This window comes from Phlebotomus argentipes, unplaced genomic scaffold (assembly GCF_947086385.1).
Source record: "Phlebotomus argentipes unplaced genomic scaffold, Phlebotomus argentipes genome assembly contig_6, whole genome shotgun sequence".
Classification (NCBI taxonomy): Eukaryota; Metazoa; Arthropoda; class Insecta; order Diptera; family Psychodidae; genus Phlebotomus; species Phlebotomus argentipes.
In genome coordinates, this window is record NW_026776145.1 from 3,842,562 (window position 1) to 3,856,266 (window position 13,705).

Consider the following 13,705-nt stretch of genomic DNA (forward strand, 5'->3'; position numbering starts at 1 on the left):
TGTCGAGTTGAAGATCATTGGATGTGATTTATTGACAAAGGAGGGCAAACATCTTGGAAAAAAGCCGCAATGGCAGCGAGAGAAGTACGCCATGCGACACTCCCGCAAAAGGGAAAATCTTGAGAAATACCACAAACGCCACTCTAATCGCTGCTTTAATCTGTTTAGGTATTATTTAATCCCTCAGCAGAGAAATATCGTAACAAATTCGATGGAAATGATGTGAGAAGGAGCACCAGAGAAATATTTATCTGTGTTTCATGTCGTTTTTCAGCATACCATTTCCTTCTCAGCACCATGGAACTCACGAAGCGACCAATTAATTCCTCTACAATGTAGCTTCAATTTGCCACAGCTCAAGTATTGCGCAACAGCTAAATATTTTCATCTTTTCGTTATAATTTGGCAGTTAATTCAATCACTGCCGAGGATCACTAGGAATCCCCCGAAAGCCGATTCAGGAGCGCGGTTTCTCCTAAATCTGCTAATTGCATGAATTTTCCCTCCCTTTTTATCCTTCCGCACTTTTTGGGCCCCGTTTTCAGTGCCAAAAGTGTGGGAAAGCACTTGAGAAATGTTCTAATTCCGACCTACATTTATCCAATGTGCTTTGGTCACTCACAACAAATGGGATATTTAGATCTAGTGGAACTATTTTTAGAGGTTCACGCTAGTGACCCACTTGGAAGCCCTTGTCGATGCCTTTCGCAACGCTCCCAGACAATCAGATCGCGAGAAATAGTGACTCTGATAGAGAACTCGCCATTCTGAAGAGCTTTTCTCGCCTTCACTCTCCCTTTGTATGCAGGAAAATGGGTTACACTGCATCTGAAAGAGTTCTTTGTTATTGGCAATGTAGAAGTGAGTTCCGTGAGGCAAGTTTCCTCCTTTAATCGCGCGTCCCCAGACTCCAGTGAATTTCGCTGCCCAAATAGGGAAACTTGACTTTCTCGGCGTTTTGAGTGGTGGCTAACCTTGTAGTGATCATTTTCGTGCATAGCATTTCACATACAATAGAGGCACGCAAAATAAGAGTATTTTGAGAAACGCGAACCAGTAATAAAACCACTCAAGAGTGAGATTGTGACGATATTTGGGGATTTGTCTGCATGACTCACCATTGAAATCTCCACCACACTCTTAATGTTTGCACTTGTCTGTTGCACGATGAGAAAGAATGATACTTTTCGCTGATAAAAAGGGGATTTCACTCGCTGAGAATTTGGTAAAAAATGTGCGGAAAAGAGTTAACTGAAAATTTTGATCAACTCCACCACTCGCCGGAAGGTAGACTATACGGGCGACTGTATAGTTGACAGCGGAAAATGGCGCCAACTGTTGCTCTAATTCACAGCGAGAAGTTGCTCGAGGAATGCGACAAAATTCCCAATCTCCTTGGCCGGGTGAGTAAGGAATTTCCTTCCGAGTCTCTTAATTACTTCATTCCTAATAAGATTTTTCTGCAGGCATCAATGATTTATGGGCTCATCGAGGCATACGGATTGCTGCACAAGGTGACTGTTGTGAGACCACGGAGAGCGTCTCACGAGGAGCTCCTTCTCTGTCACTCCGGGAATTATCTTAAGCACCTGGAGCACTGTGATGGAGACGAGGAAGAGACTGAGGAAGATGAAGATTTTGGTCTTAGCTATGATTGCCCGAAATTCTCAGGAGTTTACAAATTCGCTGAGGTGATTGCCGGAGGGACTATTTCTGCTGCCGAATCTCTGATCTCCGGTTCCAGATTCGCGATAAATTGGTCAGGAGGCTGGCATCATGCCCAGAGTGACCGGGCGGATGGATTTTGCTACGTGAACGATATTGTGGTGGGCATTCAAAGACTGGTGTCACACTTTCCCCGGATTCTGTATCTTGATCTGGATGTTCATCACGGAGACGGAGTGGAAAATGCCTTTTCATGCACGAAACGTGTCTTTTGCCTCTCATTTCACCTCCACGAGGTGGGATTTTTCCCAGGAAGCGGAGGAGTGAATGAGTGTGGCTTTGGACCGGGGAAAGGTTACTCCGCTAACTTCCCATACAAAAGAAATATCTCCGGAAAACGCTTCAGGGAATCATTTTTTAGGTAAGAAATTTGAGAATTCAAGAATGAAATTTCTCTAATTGAATTAATTGTTCTCAGAACTACCAAATTGATAAAGGAACAGTTCGATCCCAGCGCTTGTGTTGTCCAGTGTGGTGCTGATATCTTAACCGGAGACCCTTTGGGAGGCGCCAATCTGACACCGAGAGACATGATTGAGTGTCTGAACGAGGTAAAATCTTGGAATATTCCCTGCTTATTTGTCGGCGGGGGCGGTTATAATCTGCCCAATGCTGCTCGTCACTTTGCTCTCCTTACCGCAACTATCTGTGATGCTGGTGAGTTAAATGACGACATTCCCGAGCATGATTACTTCAATTCCTACGGCCCAGGATTTGAACTCTCAATTGAGCCTAAGAATCTCCCGGATAGCAACACCGATGCTGAGCTAGAAACAATTTATAGAGCAATTGAGAAAAATCTGCTGGCATATGGTGTGAACGCAGATAAGAAAGATTAATATTGTAGATAAGATCAGTCAATTTACTCTACTTCGGATCACAATTCGTCCTTTTCACCAGTGTCGCCCTTCTGCTGACGGACCTCATAGAGGCATTTGTGATTCTGTCCCACCAGGGCTCGCTCCTCACAGAGATACTGCATCAATGGCACATTGTCCTGATGCTTGAAGTACCAGGACTCGATTACGCCCTCGTACTCCTCAAGAAGACTCTCGCACTGTGTCTTGAGATTGGTTATCTCTGCCGATGGCTTGTCCCACAGCTCGAGGGGAATGCCCAAGTCCACCTTCACGCCTTTGTCTACAAGTCCATGGAGTGTCTTGAAGGTCTGCGACATTCCCTTGGCAAATCTCGTGCTGTCCTCTCGCTCTTTGTGAATGTTGTACTCCAAGATTCTCTCGCAGACATTCTCCAGAGATTCCAGAAGGCGCAGTTCGCTTCTCCTGTACGACGTTCTCTTCTTTGGCTTTACGTCATCCACGGAGTATCTAGAGAGGATACATGAGTGACGTGGTTGCACTGATAAGTTGCCCAGACACTCCCGGACTCACCCAATCTCTATGACGTCATGAGATTTTCCTGTTTCCGTCAGACGTCCCTGCAGTTCTGTGGCTAAAATCTTGCAAGCTTCACATTTGTCCGCGTACTTAACGCCTTCCTTCTCCTCTGGACCCGCCTGGGTGAGTTCCAGCAGGAGAAAAACGAGAAAACAGCACCGGAAAAACATCCTCATTGTGTGAGGTTATGTGAAAATATTGTCTACACTGACAACTCACACTATTCACCGCTGATGGCGCTGATGTTAGGAGGAAGATTGGATTATTTTCCATCAATTCTGCAAGCCTACGATGAGGGAGAAAAGTTAAAATCGTGATTTATTTTTAATTTGGACTTTTTTTTATTTTCTTTAATTGTATTTTCATCTTTTCTTGCCGAAAATTTACAGACATATTTAATATAGTGTTGAGTTTCTTATAGCCATCCTCGTGAAAGTTTATTCTTCTTGACACTTTCAATACATTTCATAAAATTATAACTCAGTAGTTTTTCTAGCTCCGCGAATGTTTCTTCTTTCATCCTCTTTCAGAGCATGTAAATTCAATTGAAAATTGACAATATATCTTTAGGTGTGACTCCTTAAAACTCTGCTCTTACCATTTAGACTATTTAATTACATTGTAATTATTTTGTGTGACTTAACATCTAAACTACTTATTACAATCATTTAAAGTACATTTACAGTGAAATTAAACCTGAAATATCTTCGTTTATGCTCTTATAATTCTCTAATTGTATATATGTATGTATATATAGGTTTTTCCTTCTTTGAATACATTAGGATTTTCTGTTGCTTCACCTTACAATTATGCACTTTGAGAATGAATTACACAAGTTCTTATGAATTATTGCACATATCATACATCATTATTTACATTTATTGTGGAATAGATTTCCGCTTCTCTACTTTTCCTTCCTTTTTTTTCAAGAATTATATTCTTTTCACCTACGATTTTACAGTAAAACTATATTAAGATAAAGTGGCAGAGTGGCAAATGAAGGGTTTGTCATAGGAATTCTTTGAAAGTTAAAAACTTGTGATGTCTGCTTCTACTATTCTGAGAATATTGTCAATGGCTCAGGATCTTTTCGTTTGCAATTCTTTGAGTTTTTCATCATTTCATTCCTTGTGAGATTTCTCAACATCTTCTTTGTACGATATTCGATGCTTTTACGTAGGTTTTCTTGACTTTTCCGATAAATCTCTCTTGCCGGATTCTTAAAATTTTTCTCTTATACATCGTTGTTCTGTTGCTTTTCTCGTTTGAGTTGATTTCCTTGGGTTGGTCACTGGGAGAGGGTGCAAATGAAAGTGGAGGGAAAGCGGGAAGTCTCGGGATGATTCGTGGTTAGCAAATTCGCTGATGGTTGTGAGTGAGATCACAGGAAGGCGTCCCGTCGGCAGCAACGTCGGAATCCTAGTGTCAGAAGGTCATGTTGGGACTGGCTGCAGTTGGGGGCTCGTTGGCCGGCCGCAGGGGTGACACGGCCGGCGGGTGGTACTTTCGCTCAACCAAGAGGCCCTCTGGGGGCGAATGGTGACCAAGGTTGTTTGCATTGCTGTCGCAGGATTGAGGGGAACTGCTTGTGGGACTCTGCAGACCAGCCAGAGAACGCACTTGCAGGAGGAGGCCACTGTTGAGGAGTCTTGCTTGATGCTCCTGTGCTTTCGCCCGCAGACATGCTATTGAGTTGTTTCTGTCCAATGATAGAGATGCTGGTTAGTTGACTTCTTTAACAAAATGACCAATGTTAGTCTTGTTAAATTGATGGGAGAGTGTCTTTAGATTTTCATCGCAGTTGGCTTCAATTTAACCCTTTCACAACGACTGGACTGGAAAATATCCTCTGGAAAAAGTAGGAATTTCGAGACACATGCATGGAAAGTAATGAATTTAACTGAGTAGAATTTAGTGAAACTAACTAAAAGCAATAGAGTATCGTGATGAAAGGGCCAAGCGATGCTGCAAATCTATCCACACCGTCCCTTAGTACAACTTCAAAGTGTTTTGAATCACCGTATCATTGAAATGGGGTCTCTGAAGTCAACCCACCTGAAGGCTTCAGGGTCTGTGTCGGGTGGATGGTATCCGGGCAAGGCCAGAGCTTTCCTGTCCAGCGCGGCGAGATGAGGATGAGTCGTGGCGATGCTTGTGGTTCCTGGCGGAAGGGCCGGCGGAGTGAGTTGTGGGGCCTCGGGAGGGCCTTGAGCACTGCCTCCATTTCCCGAAGTCTCGCCGCTCCCATTGCTAGGCTGGGGCGTGTGCGGCTGACTAACTTGAATATGAGACTTTCCGTCTCCGGCCGCTGGCGTTCCCACTGTGGGCGCTGAAGAGGTTGGCGGCAGAGGGACTTTGTTGCTGGACGTGGTTCCGCTGGCATCACTAGCCTTGGAGGCTGCGTCCTCGCGATCACTGGCGCCGCTCTCGTCATTTTTCAGTGCCTCGGCTGCCTCCAGGGATTTTCGGTGCATGCCTGCAAGATTATAATAATCATCACCATCATCGACTGGTCATTCGTCACGCGGAGGGTGAATATCCCACTGACCGTGCCAGGGTGTGAGATGCCAACTAATAAACGCCTCGCTCGCAACCCTTGGTCAGGGTGAGCGAGGTGAGATATTGCCCAGTGGCAATAAATAAGTCAATAACATTTCAAATAGGCATTGTGTTGAGTTGGCTGAAAATTAAACCAATAATTTCCCCAACTCATCGTGTCAACCCTCAATTGATGGGCAATTCCACCCTCAACGTGACTATGTAATTCACTGTGAACTTTTAACACTATTCAGTGCGCTATTTTATGATTTTGAGAGTACTTTGAACTCCTCAATTGAACGATTTATTTCTGATTTATCAGTTATATTACTTTGCGTAAAATTGCCTCGTAGGAAGCATTAGTATATCCTGACAGTCTTGTTGCAGAAATGTAGAAGAAACAAAAAGAGGAAATACAGAAGGAAGGAAGTCAGAAAGTGTTCAAATGCATACTCATATTTCATAAAAATTTCTTGTTTGTAACATATTTTTCAACAAGAATAGTCTCTAGTTTTGTGTCACAAAAATATGAGTGCATTTGATATTACAAACTATTGTTTCCATTCAAATGAGGCGACATTTAGATGTAATTTGTTAAAAAAGTGCTGAAACAAATCAATTCGAAAAATAAAATAAACAGAAATGAAAAAAACATTGAGAACGTTACATAATCAATTAAGCTGTATAAGGCATTGTTTGTTGGTGATAAGATCGTGCGATTTGAGGCGTCCAAAAGGCAATTTTACTCTCTTCGTCAAAATATGAGACTTTGTGTTAATCGTGATAAAGTGATAAAAGTAAGAGAAAAGATAATCAGAGTAAAAAGTTCATTTACATTTTTCCTCCATACCTAGAAGCCATGGTGCGACACATTCATTTTCTTTGGCCGATTTGAGAATTGTCTCCGGCAGAGGCAATGAATGTCTTACCATTGCACCATAAAGTCCGTATTCGGCCATAATTGTGCTGCGTCCCCAACATTTCTCCGTCTTGCGCCACTTGGCCCGGCGATTCTGGAACCAAACCTGCAAGGAAAGGCCATATTGGGGATTAATTGAATAATTTTGCACTGAAAGTGAGGGGAGCGGCGAATGGGAAAAAAGGGGATTATAATTGAGCATAGGAATGGGGATGGAAAAGGAATCTCCATTTTATTTTATATCCTGCGAAAGTGTCTATTAAATTTAACCCCTCGGGGCTTGGAAAATTAATAAGCAGGTCATTTTCTTCAATTCCTAATCGTATTAACATTCCATTCTTCTCACTCACTTGTTCATCCTCGTGCCATTGTTCACGAGCACTTGCGAGTATGTCAGCTCCCTATAAGCCGAAGGGAATTTTTGAGGGATGAAAGTCACCGATTAAGTTGAAATTCACTTAATTGCTAATATTTCTGCTTGTGGAGATGAATGTTATTGACAATCATGCGGCTTTATTAGATGATTCAGTGGATTCGTGCTTCATAAGCCAGGCGTTGAGGTAGTTTCGTCGCTCTGCTTGGTAGAATTTCTATGCAAATCTTTATTAGATATATCTTATATTTCTTGGTGTGCGGGCAGGAAATGTGAAATAGCGCCTTTCACATCCGCAATTAGATGTTATAGACCAAATTCAAAGGCCGTGAATTTGTTAATTGCAATTGCCCGACTTTTCATATATTTTAATTGACGTCTCAAAATCCCGTTTTGTACGCGTCTCACTTGGGAAAGAAGCCAAAGAGAACTGACGCTTTCCGCGGGTGAGAAAATGACGGGGGAGAAAATTAGAAATCTCACATCAGAAGAAATTGTCAGGAAATTAACATAAATGTGATTACGTGTGCTGAGAGTGCAAGAAAAAAATTGGACGGTGTTAAACTCACGGATAATCCCATTGAAATGCAAATCTCTCTTTCTTTGATTCAAATTCCTTTGTCTCGACTTCTCCTAATGATTTTCTCACTCATCATCTCTACTTAATAGAATCTTCACTGTCTCGTCTTCCGGACGACAACTCGTGATTCGGGAAGTAGGGTGAGAGTTTGAAGATGTTGGCGGGGAATTGAGATGATTAATTCAGTGAAAAGTTTCCTAATTGGAATATTGAAGATGCTCCTTGTCTCAAGTTTTGCGCCATGTGGGTGTTTCTCTGCCATCTCTCAATTCTCCTCGCGAAGAAATTGACTTTTTTCCCCGTTTCTTGGTCCGAAAGTCAAATAAGTTCTGCAAATTGTGAAACACTGCGCCTTCTGGTGAAGCATATATTGGATACATTATGGATATTTGTGTATCAGGGTTTGTGTGAGTGTGGCAGAACTGGGATTAAATAGCATCAAATTGTGAACAAACAATCAATTAAGGCTAAACATTACCAACAATCATCTTCATCCCCCTATTGCATTGTGGTGAAATCTCGTGGGATGTGAAATTCACAAAAATTGATTCTCTCCATGTATTTGCTCATCACACCACGACAAAGTGCGTGCAAATAGAGTGAAATCCCATCGGCGGGATGAAACTTGATCATCTGTCACTATCTGACTGTAGGGAATACGTTATTGGTGAAAATTAACTGCCTGATGGTGTCCCTCGCGCGAGAATCGGGAGCCAGGACGACTTTACCACGTGGCACAACGTCTGGTTAATTATCCTCTGCGAGTGCTGTACGGATAATCGCACAATTTCACTCAACAGGAAGAGTTCTTCGTGGTTCTTTTTCATGGCGGAATTTATAACATAATCTTAATGGTAATTTTGAACTAAGGATGCGTGTGAATTGCAAAAATTTCACCCTATTGAGCAATTCCCCTCCCTTGCTTCACTAATTCAATTTCATTTAGTGAAGCATCATCTCCCTTTTTTACTCTCCCTCGCTGTATCTTCTTTCCATCGCCATACATTTGATGGCACCGAAAAATGGTTAATTGATGGTTTTCTTTTGCACCCCTCCTCAAATGGTGCGTGCAAAATGTTCATAGAATGTATAAATAAAAGTGCGATTTATAATTTCGCAAGATTACCCTGCAAAATCTCCTAAAAAGACTGCTGAACCCAGGGATTTTTTCTTGTCCTGTACACGACATAAGGAGCATACCTCAATTGTTACCACTCGAGTTATCTCAATCGCTTGTTCACTTAGTGTAATTGGATAGAAGGATGTTGCAGGGATTTTGAGATCCCCAACGACACCCTGAAGGAAACCGCATGTTTTTTTTTCCTTGAGGTAAACCCAGCATTTGCACATTCTTTCCCTCAAAGGCAAAAAAATGTGTGGCACTTTTTCACTATTTCCTTCACAAAAGAAGGAAAAAACCCACCCTCGAAGTCCTTGCATGAGCTGAAAGAGTCAAATCTGTGAGGAAGGATGTCAAGTATTCCAGGTAACTGAATCCACCCAATTTTCGGGTATTTTCTGGAGTTCTTTTTTTCATCTTTGGTCTCCTCTCTGATCCTCTTTTACCCACTCACCAACATAATGTGGTCTCAGAAAATACAGACCGAAGTAGAGAGGAAAAGTGGGAAAAGTTAGGTGAACGAGAGTTCCATGCACGTGAGTAAGATGGTATTTTGCATAATGCGCTGCCCGTGAAAAAGAGGGATCCAAAATTGTTTGTCAATAAATGCGTCAACAGGCTTTTGGTGAAGGGATAATTTGACTTTAAGTACAAATTGCGAGGATTTCCAACCCCTCTGGAATTCCTTTATGGGATTTCCTCCGGGATGGATCAACCCTTTGACTGCCACTTTAAATTCCTCTCTGTGTCTGTCTGGTTTATTTTAATAAAATCAAATAATGAAGATTTATGGACTTCATTTGATATTGAATTAATTAAAATCGACGACCTTTTGGGAAAATTTCAATTTATGTACTCTTTTCAATGCTGAAATTAAGAGGGTTTTTTTTTTGTTTCTTGATATAATGGATTATTTTGTGAAAAGGTATTTTCGAAATTGATTCATTTGCAAGAGGATGAATTGATTTTGTATCTGGTTAAGAAGGAATCCATTTTACACGACGATAGAGTTAATTTATTGGAAGAAAAATCGCTCAACCCGGACGACTGGATGTGGTTAGTGCTGAACTCGAGCTGCAACTTTAATGATTAAACAAGAATCCTTCATGGACAGACAATAAATCGTGAGAGGCGTGAACGGCACGTGGCACGGAGGGAAGTAATTTGTTATTTATTCTATTACACTGTTGTTAATATTTGTCTATTGAGTGCGAGTTCAAGAGTTTTCTGGTGGGTCTGCGTTTCCGATTTGTGCTTTTTATCGGTAATTTTGTCTCCCTAACACTTGAAGTCGACGCGAGGAGTTTGAGGGAGTTGAGGATTTACAGTTGCCAACATGAAATCGTGATCCCAATTTCGTATTTTTCCAGTTGAGATTTTTTAATGCCATAGTGTGGGTTAATGAAACACGCGGCGCCAAGAGTTTTCCCTCGGGTGGGTTTGGCTTTGTAGAACGTCACGGATATTTTATTAGTGTGCAAAAAGGAGGAAAATGGGGGAATTTTCTGGACCACCCGCTGCTCAACCAAACGACCATTTGGGTGTCTTTATGGTTCTGTGGACGTCGTTTCATGTTTTTTCTCACCCTTCCAGTCTTCTCGTCGACATTGCGCGATGGAGGGTTAAAATAACAAATAATTAATTTTCACAGAGAGATATGTTCTGTAATTAGGAATGAGTGGAGAGAAGTGGTTTGGCGATGTAAAATGAATGGATTTGCTTTCTGATTTATCTCCCAGTAATTTGGTAATTGTGTTATTTTTTTGCCTCGGGACTTGGTATTCTCCTCTAGATCTCTCGTCTCCTTGATTGTTGCATCTTCAGTTGAAGAAAAGAAAGGGTCGTTAGAGGAATGGAACGTCTGCGAGGATTTGAAAAGTGCCCTGAGAAATGAAATCGCCAATTCAATTTACGATATTATCTCTTAGTTTGAACGACGGTCACTTTACAAGATTACTCTTTTGAGCCCCACCTCGAACCGCCCATTCTCAGATGGCGAACTACCGACTGAATGGTGGCTGGTTTCAGTTTTCTTATTAGATTAATGTATCTTCCATTTTCCACTGTCTCTCTTCACTCACATGGAAATTTCTTGAATGTTGCAAATTGGATTACTTTTGCTGATCTCAATTCTTCCATCCCTACACAATTCATTTTTCGCACAAAAGATTATGGCGAAGACTGGTTGGATGGAAATTCTTGTGTGAAAATACTGCGCGAGATATTTTGTATCGAATTGCTGAGCGGATGCAAGTTAAGGGGTTTGATATTACCCACAAAATAATTGGCCACCGGCTTCGACACGTGCCACTTCATTATATTCATGGAGTGCCGATAATCTTCCTCAATCCTAATTTACCATTTATCCCCTTTTTACATGCCCATCGACACAACAATATTCTCAGCGTTTTCCCTTTTTTGCCCCGCTCCGAGACATGAATCTCTTGTCCGGGTATTTACTCATAATCTTGCCACTCTTGACAAATTTGTTCTCGTGGAGGAAAAAAAGTTTTTCAAATACACACAAAAACTAACCGTACAGGTTAGTTTTTTTTCCCTTAAAAATTCATATCTGCATATTTCGTCACGGGTTAAGAATTTGTATTGGAATTACATCAGATTCAGTAGCGGAAAAAAGGCTTGTGATCGAGAAACACGACTTTTTCACATTATGATGAACTGGAGCAAGTTTGAAAGTATGTTTAAGAAAATGCCATAATAAGACTTCTTATCCATTCATCAAATTCTCGTTGAAATTTTTGAATATTTTTCTCCGCTCGAGAGAAAAACATCTCTGACTTGGCACGAAGAGAGAATCTCCGCGAAAGTACTTATTAGTGTCATGTAAATTCGAGAGAATAATCAAATCAATTCCAATACATTACCCACAAGAGTTTTCACTCCACCCACTTTCCGCTGGGATCCACGAGGAAAATCCAGAGCGTCTTCGCTCGTGAGTTTGCGTGTGTGAACAAACAAAAATGAGATTTGCATAATTGGTGAAATGTATTTTCTCCCTTCGTCCACGACAAGTTAAGAGCAATTTTTGGCTCTTTCACCGTGAAACATGTCATAAATTTATCTATGAGGGATTTTTGAGCATCCCAGAAAGTGCAGTTTCATAGTGGCGCAAACAGGGGTTAGATTCTTAATCTAATTTACAATGATGAAATTATGTATTTTTGACCCTAGCGTTCTCACATTAATGAAGACCGTTTACAAATTAATAATTCGATAATAAATTCAAATCTAATTGTGTTTGTTTCGTATACTCTCGAAATGCGCCAACAATATTACACTTGATTCCCATTAATCACATCCACCCCTCGAGACTTGCACTGAGTCGCACATACATTAATGATTGTGGTGGATGGTGTTTTTCTGATAGTAATAAAATGCCACGTGATACTATCATTTAATAATCGAGTGGATATAAATAAATTATGACGCAGCGCCGATGTGAAATAACGAGTGTCGCATGATCCCAAAAGTGTGGAATATAAGAAATATTCTCTCAATGCAGTGCTTTCGAAGGAACTGAGCCTGATTTCAATTCACCAAATTTGATTGTATTGAACTTCTTTATGCCTTTGTCTGATACTTAATCCCTTGAAGTTGCTCAGCGAGAAGATAAGTTCGTTATTGGTTTATTTCTCGCTCATCTTCCTACCCTGGCAGCTAAATGGCGTTCGTCACAAGTCAAGAAGCATCATCATAAGAGGAAATTAATAGTTTTAAAAATGTTTTCTTGAGAATTCCGATAATAAACCTCCGACACTTGCAACAGGCAAATTGAAGATATAGGTGGGAGAGAGAGAGAGAGAGACAAAAGTGAGATGAAAAGAAAAGAAATTGAAGAAGATGAAGGGAATTTCAATCTCATTTTCATTTCAATTTTCTTCTCAAGAGTTGTGATGCTTTTGAAGAAACTTCAACACTCGGTATTCCTCTTTTTTCTCCACCACTACCACCGCATCTCCCCTGATTTGGTTGCATCAGCAAAAGGTTTGGATGTTGTTTCTTGACTGTGTATCTTTGGGTGATTCCAGGGAACACTTGAGAAAAGTGATGAGTAACACTTTGGGATGCTTCAGTGCTGTCCGTTGAAGAATATCTTCTGGTCTGGGTGGTTTTTTTTCTCAAGTCTCTCAGCCTTCCTCCTCCTCCAAGTGTATCAAATCCTTGTTCTCTCTCTCTTTGCCCTCAAGATGTGCCCTTTTATCTCCAATGCGTATCTCTTTGGTGAGAAAATCACTGAAGTAGCAGCTACTTGTTAAGTTGTTACCGATTTGTTCTCTGTATTTTTTGCCCTTTCACCTCTACTCGAAGGACTGCGTGTATCTTGTGGGAATTGACACCCTTTTCTGCAAGGGGAATTTTTGACACTTTCTCCCGGTGTTGTGCATGCTCAACAAGGAAATTCGAGTGGATGATGAAACAGGCGAACTGACGATGAAGAGGTGACTTCGAGGAATTTCCACTCCTTGGATCTCTTCAGTCCCATTGATTGCCTCAAGTGGGTTGAAAAAGGCGCTGATTGTGTGATGAAGGATGCTCAATTGGACACCAAAAAGGATCAAAAGAATTCAATTCTCCAAAGCATTCAAGTCTCTACCAACATACTTCTCAAAGGCATACACAGTGCGGCGCTGAGAAAAAATATCGCGAGAAGTTAAAATAATTTCAATTTGTCATGACGAGACAAGATTGAGATAATTTGTCCAGGAGTGAGTGTCTGAATGCCACACACGCCGAATGCCAACCCATGGAGTAGCGCCAAAAGCCTGTGTGTCCATTAAGTGGGGAGTTACGGCAGAAAATTTAAATAAATAATTAGTATGTTATCCAAACACGAGTGAAAACTTTCAATGAGTCTCAACTTGTAGAGTGGCTTCTACAGCAAAATTAGTTTTCAACACTTTTCTCCATCTCTCTTTCTCATCCATTCGAAATGCCACACATGGTTCTATACAGATTGGATATGGAAAATTGAGTGAGGTGAAAAGAAGGTATAGAATTCTTTGATGTGCTTTATCTCCCGAGAGAATCCTCT

At 41.2% G+C, this 13,705-nt stretch overlaps 3 protein-coding genes across 3 annotated transcripts in view; 1 reads left to right on the top strand and 2 right to left on the bottom strand.

Moving 5' to 3' along the window:
- Positions 1-1,138: 1,138 nt before the first annotated feature.
- LOC132265339 (histone deacetylase 8-like) lies at positions 1,139-2,589 on the top strand. Its single transcript, XM_059765943.1, has 3 exons — positions 1,139-1,403; positions 1,467-2,086; positions 2,144-2,589. Exons 1-3 carry the CDS (start codon positions 1,326-1,328, stop codon positions 2,562-2,564), a joined length of 1,119 nt encoding a protein of 372 aa, XP_059621926.1. The 5' UTR covers positions 1,139-1,325; the 3' UTR covers positions 2,565-2,589.
- On the bottom strand, positions 2,573-3,374 carry LOC132265346 (protein canopy homolog 4). The gene is made up of 2 exons (XM_059765956.1): positions 3,117-3,374; positions 2,573-3,053 (listed from the first exon to the last, which is right to left on the bottom strand). The coding sequence occupies exons 1-2, from the start codon at positions 3,296-3,298 to the stop codon at positions 2,603-2,605; spliced, it is 633 nt and encodes a 210-aa protein (XP_059621939.1). The 5' UTR covers positions 3,299-3,374; the 3' UTR covers positions 2,573-2,602.
- Positions 3,375-3,458: 84 nt separating this feature from the next.
- Positions 3,459-13,705, bottom strand: part of LOC132257890 (visual system homeobox 2-like) — a 31,418-nt gene continuing 21,171 nt past the window's right edge. The window contains exons 5-7 of the mRNA XM_059754938.1: positions 6,511-6,685; positions 5,178-5,598; positions 3,459-4,821 (exon numbers count right to left, since the gene is read on the bottom strand). Of these exons, the coding sequence (XP_059610921.1) occupies positions 4,548-4,821; positions 5,178-5,598; positions 6,511-6,685 (870 nt within the window). The 3' untranslated portion in view covers positions 3,459-4,547. The remainder of the gene's footprint in view (positions 4,822-5,177; positions 5,599-6,510; positions 6,686-13,705) is intronic.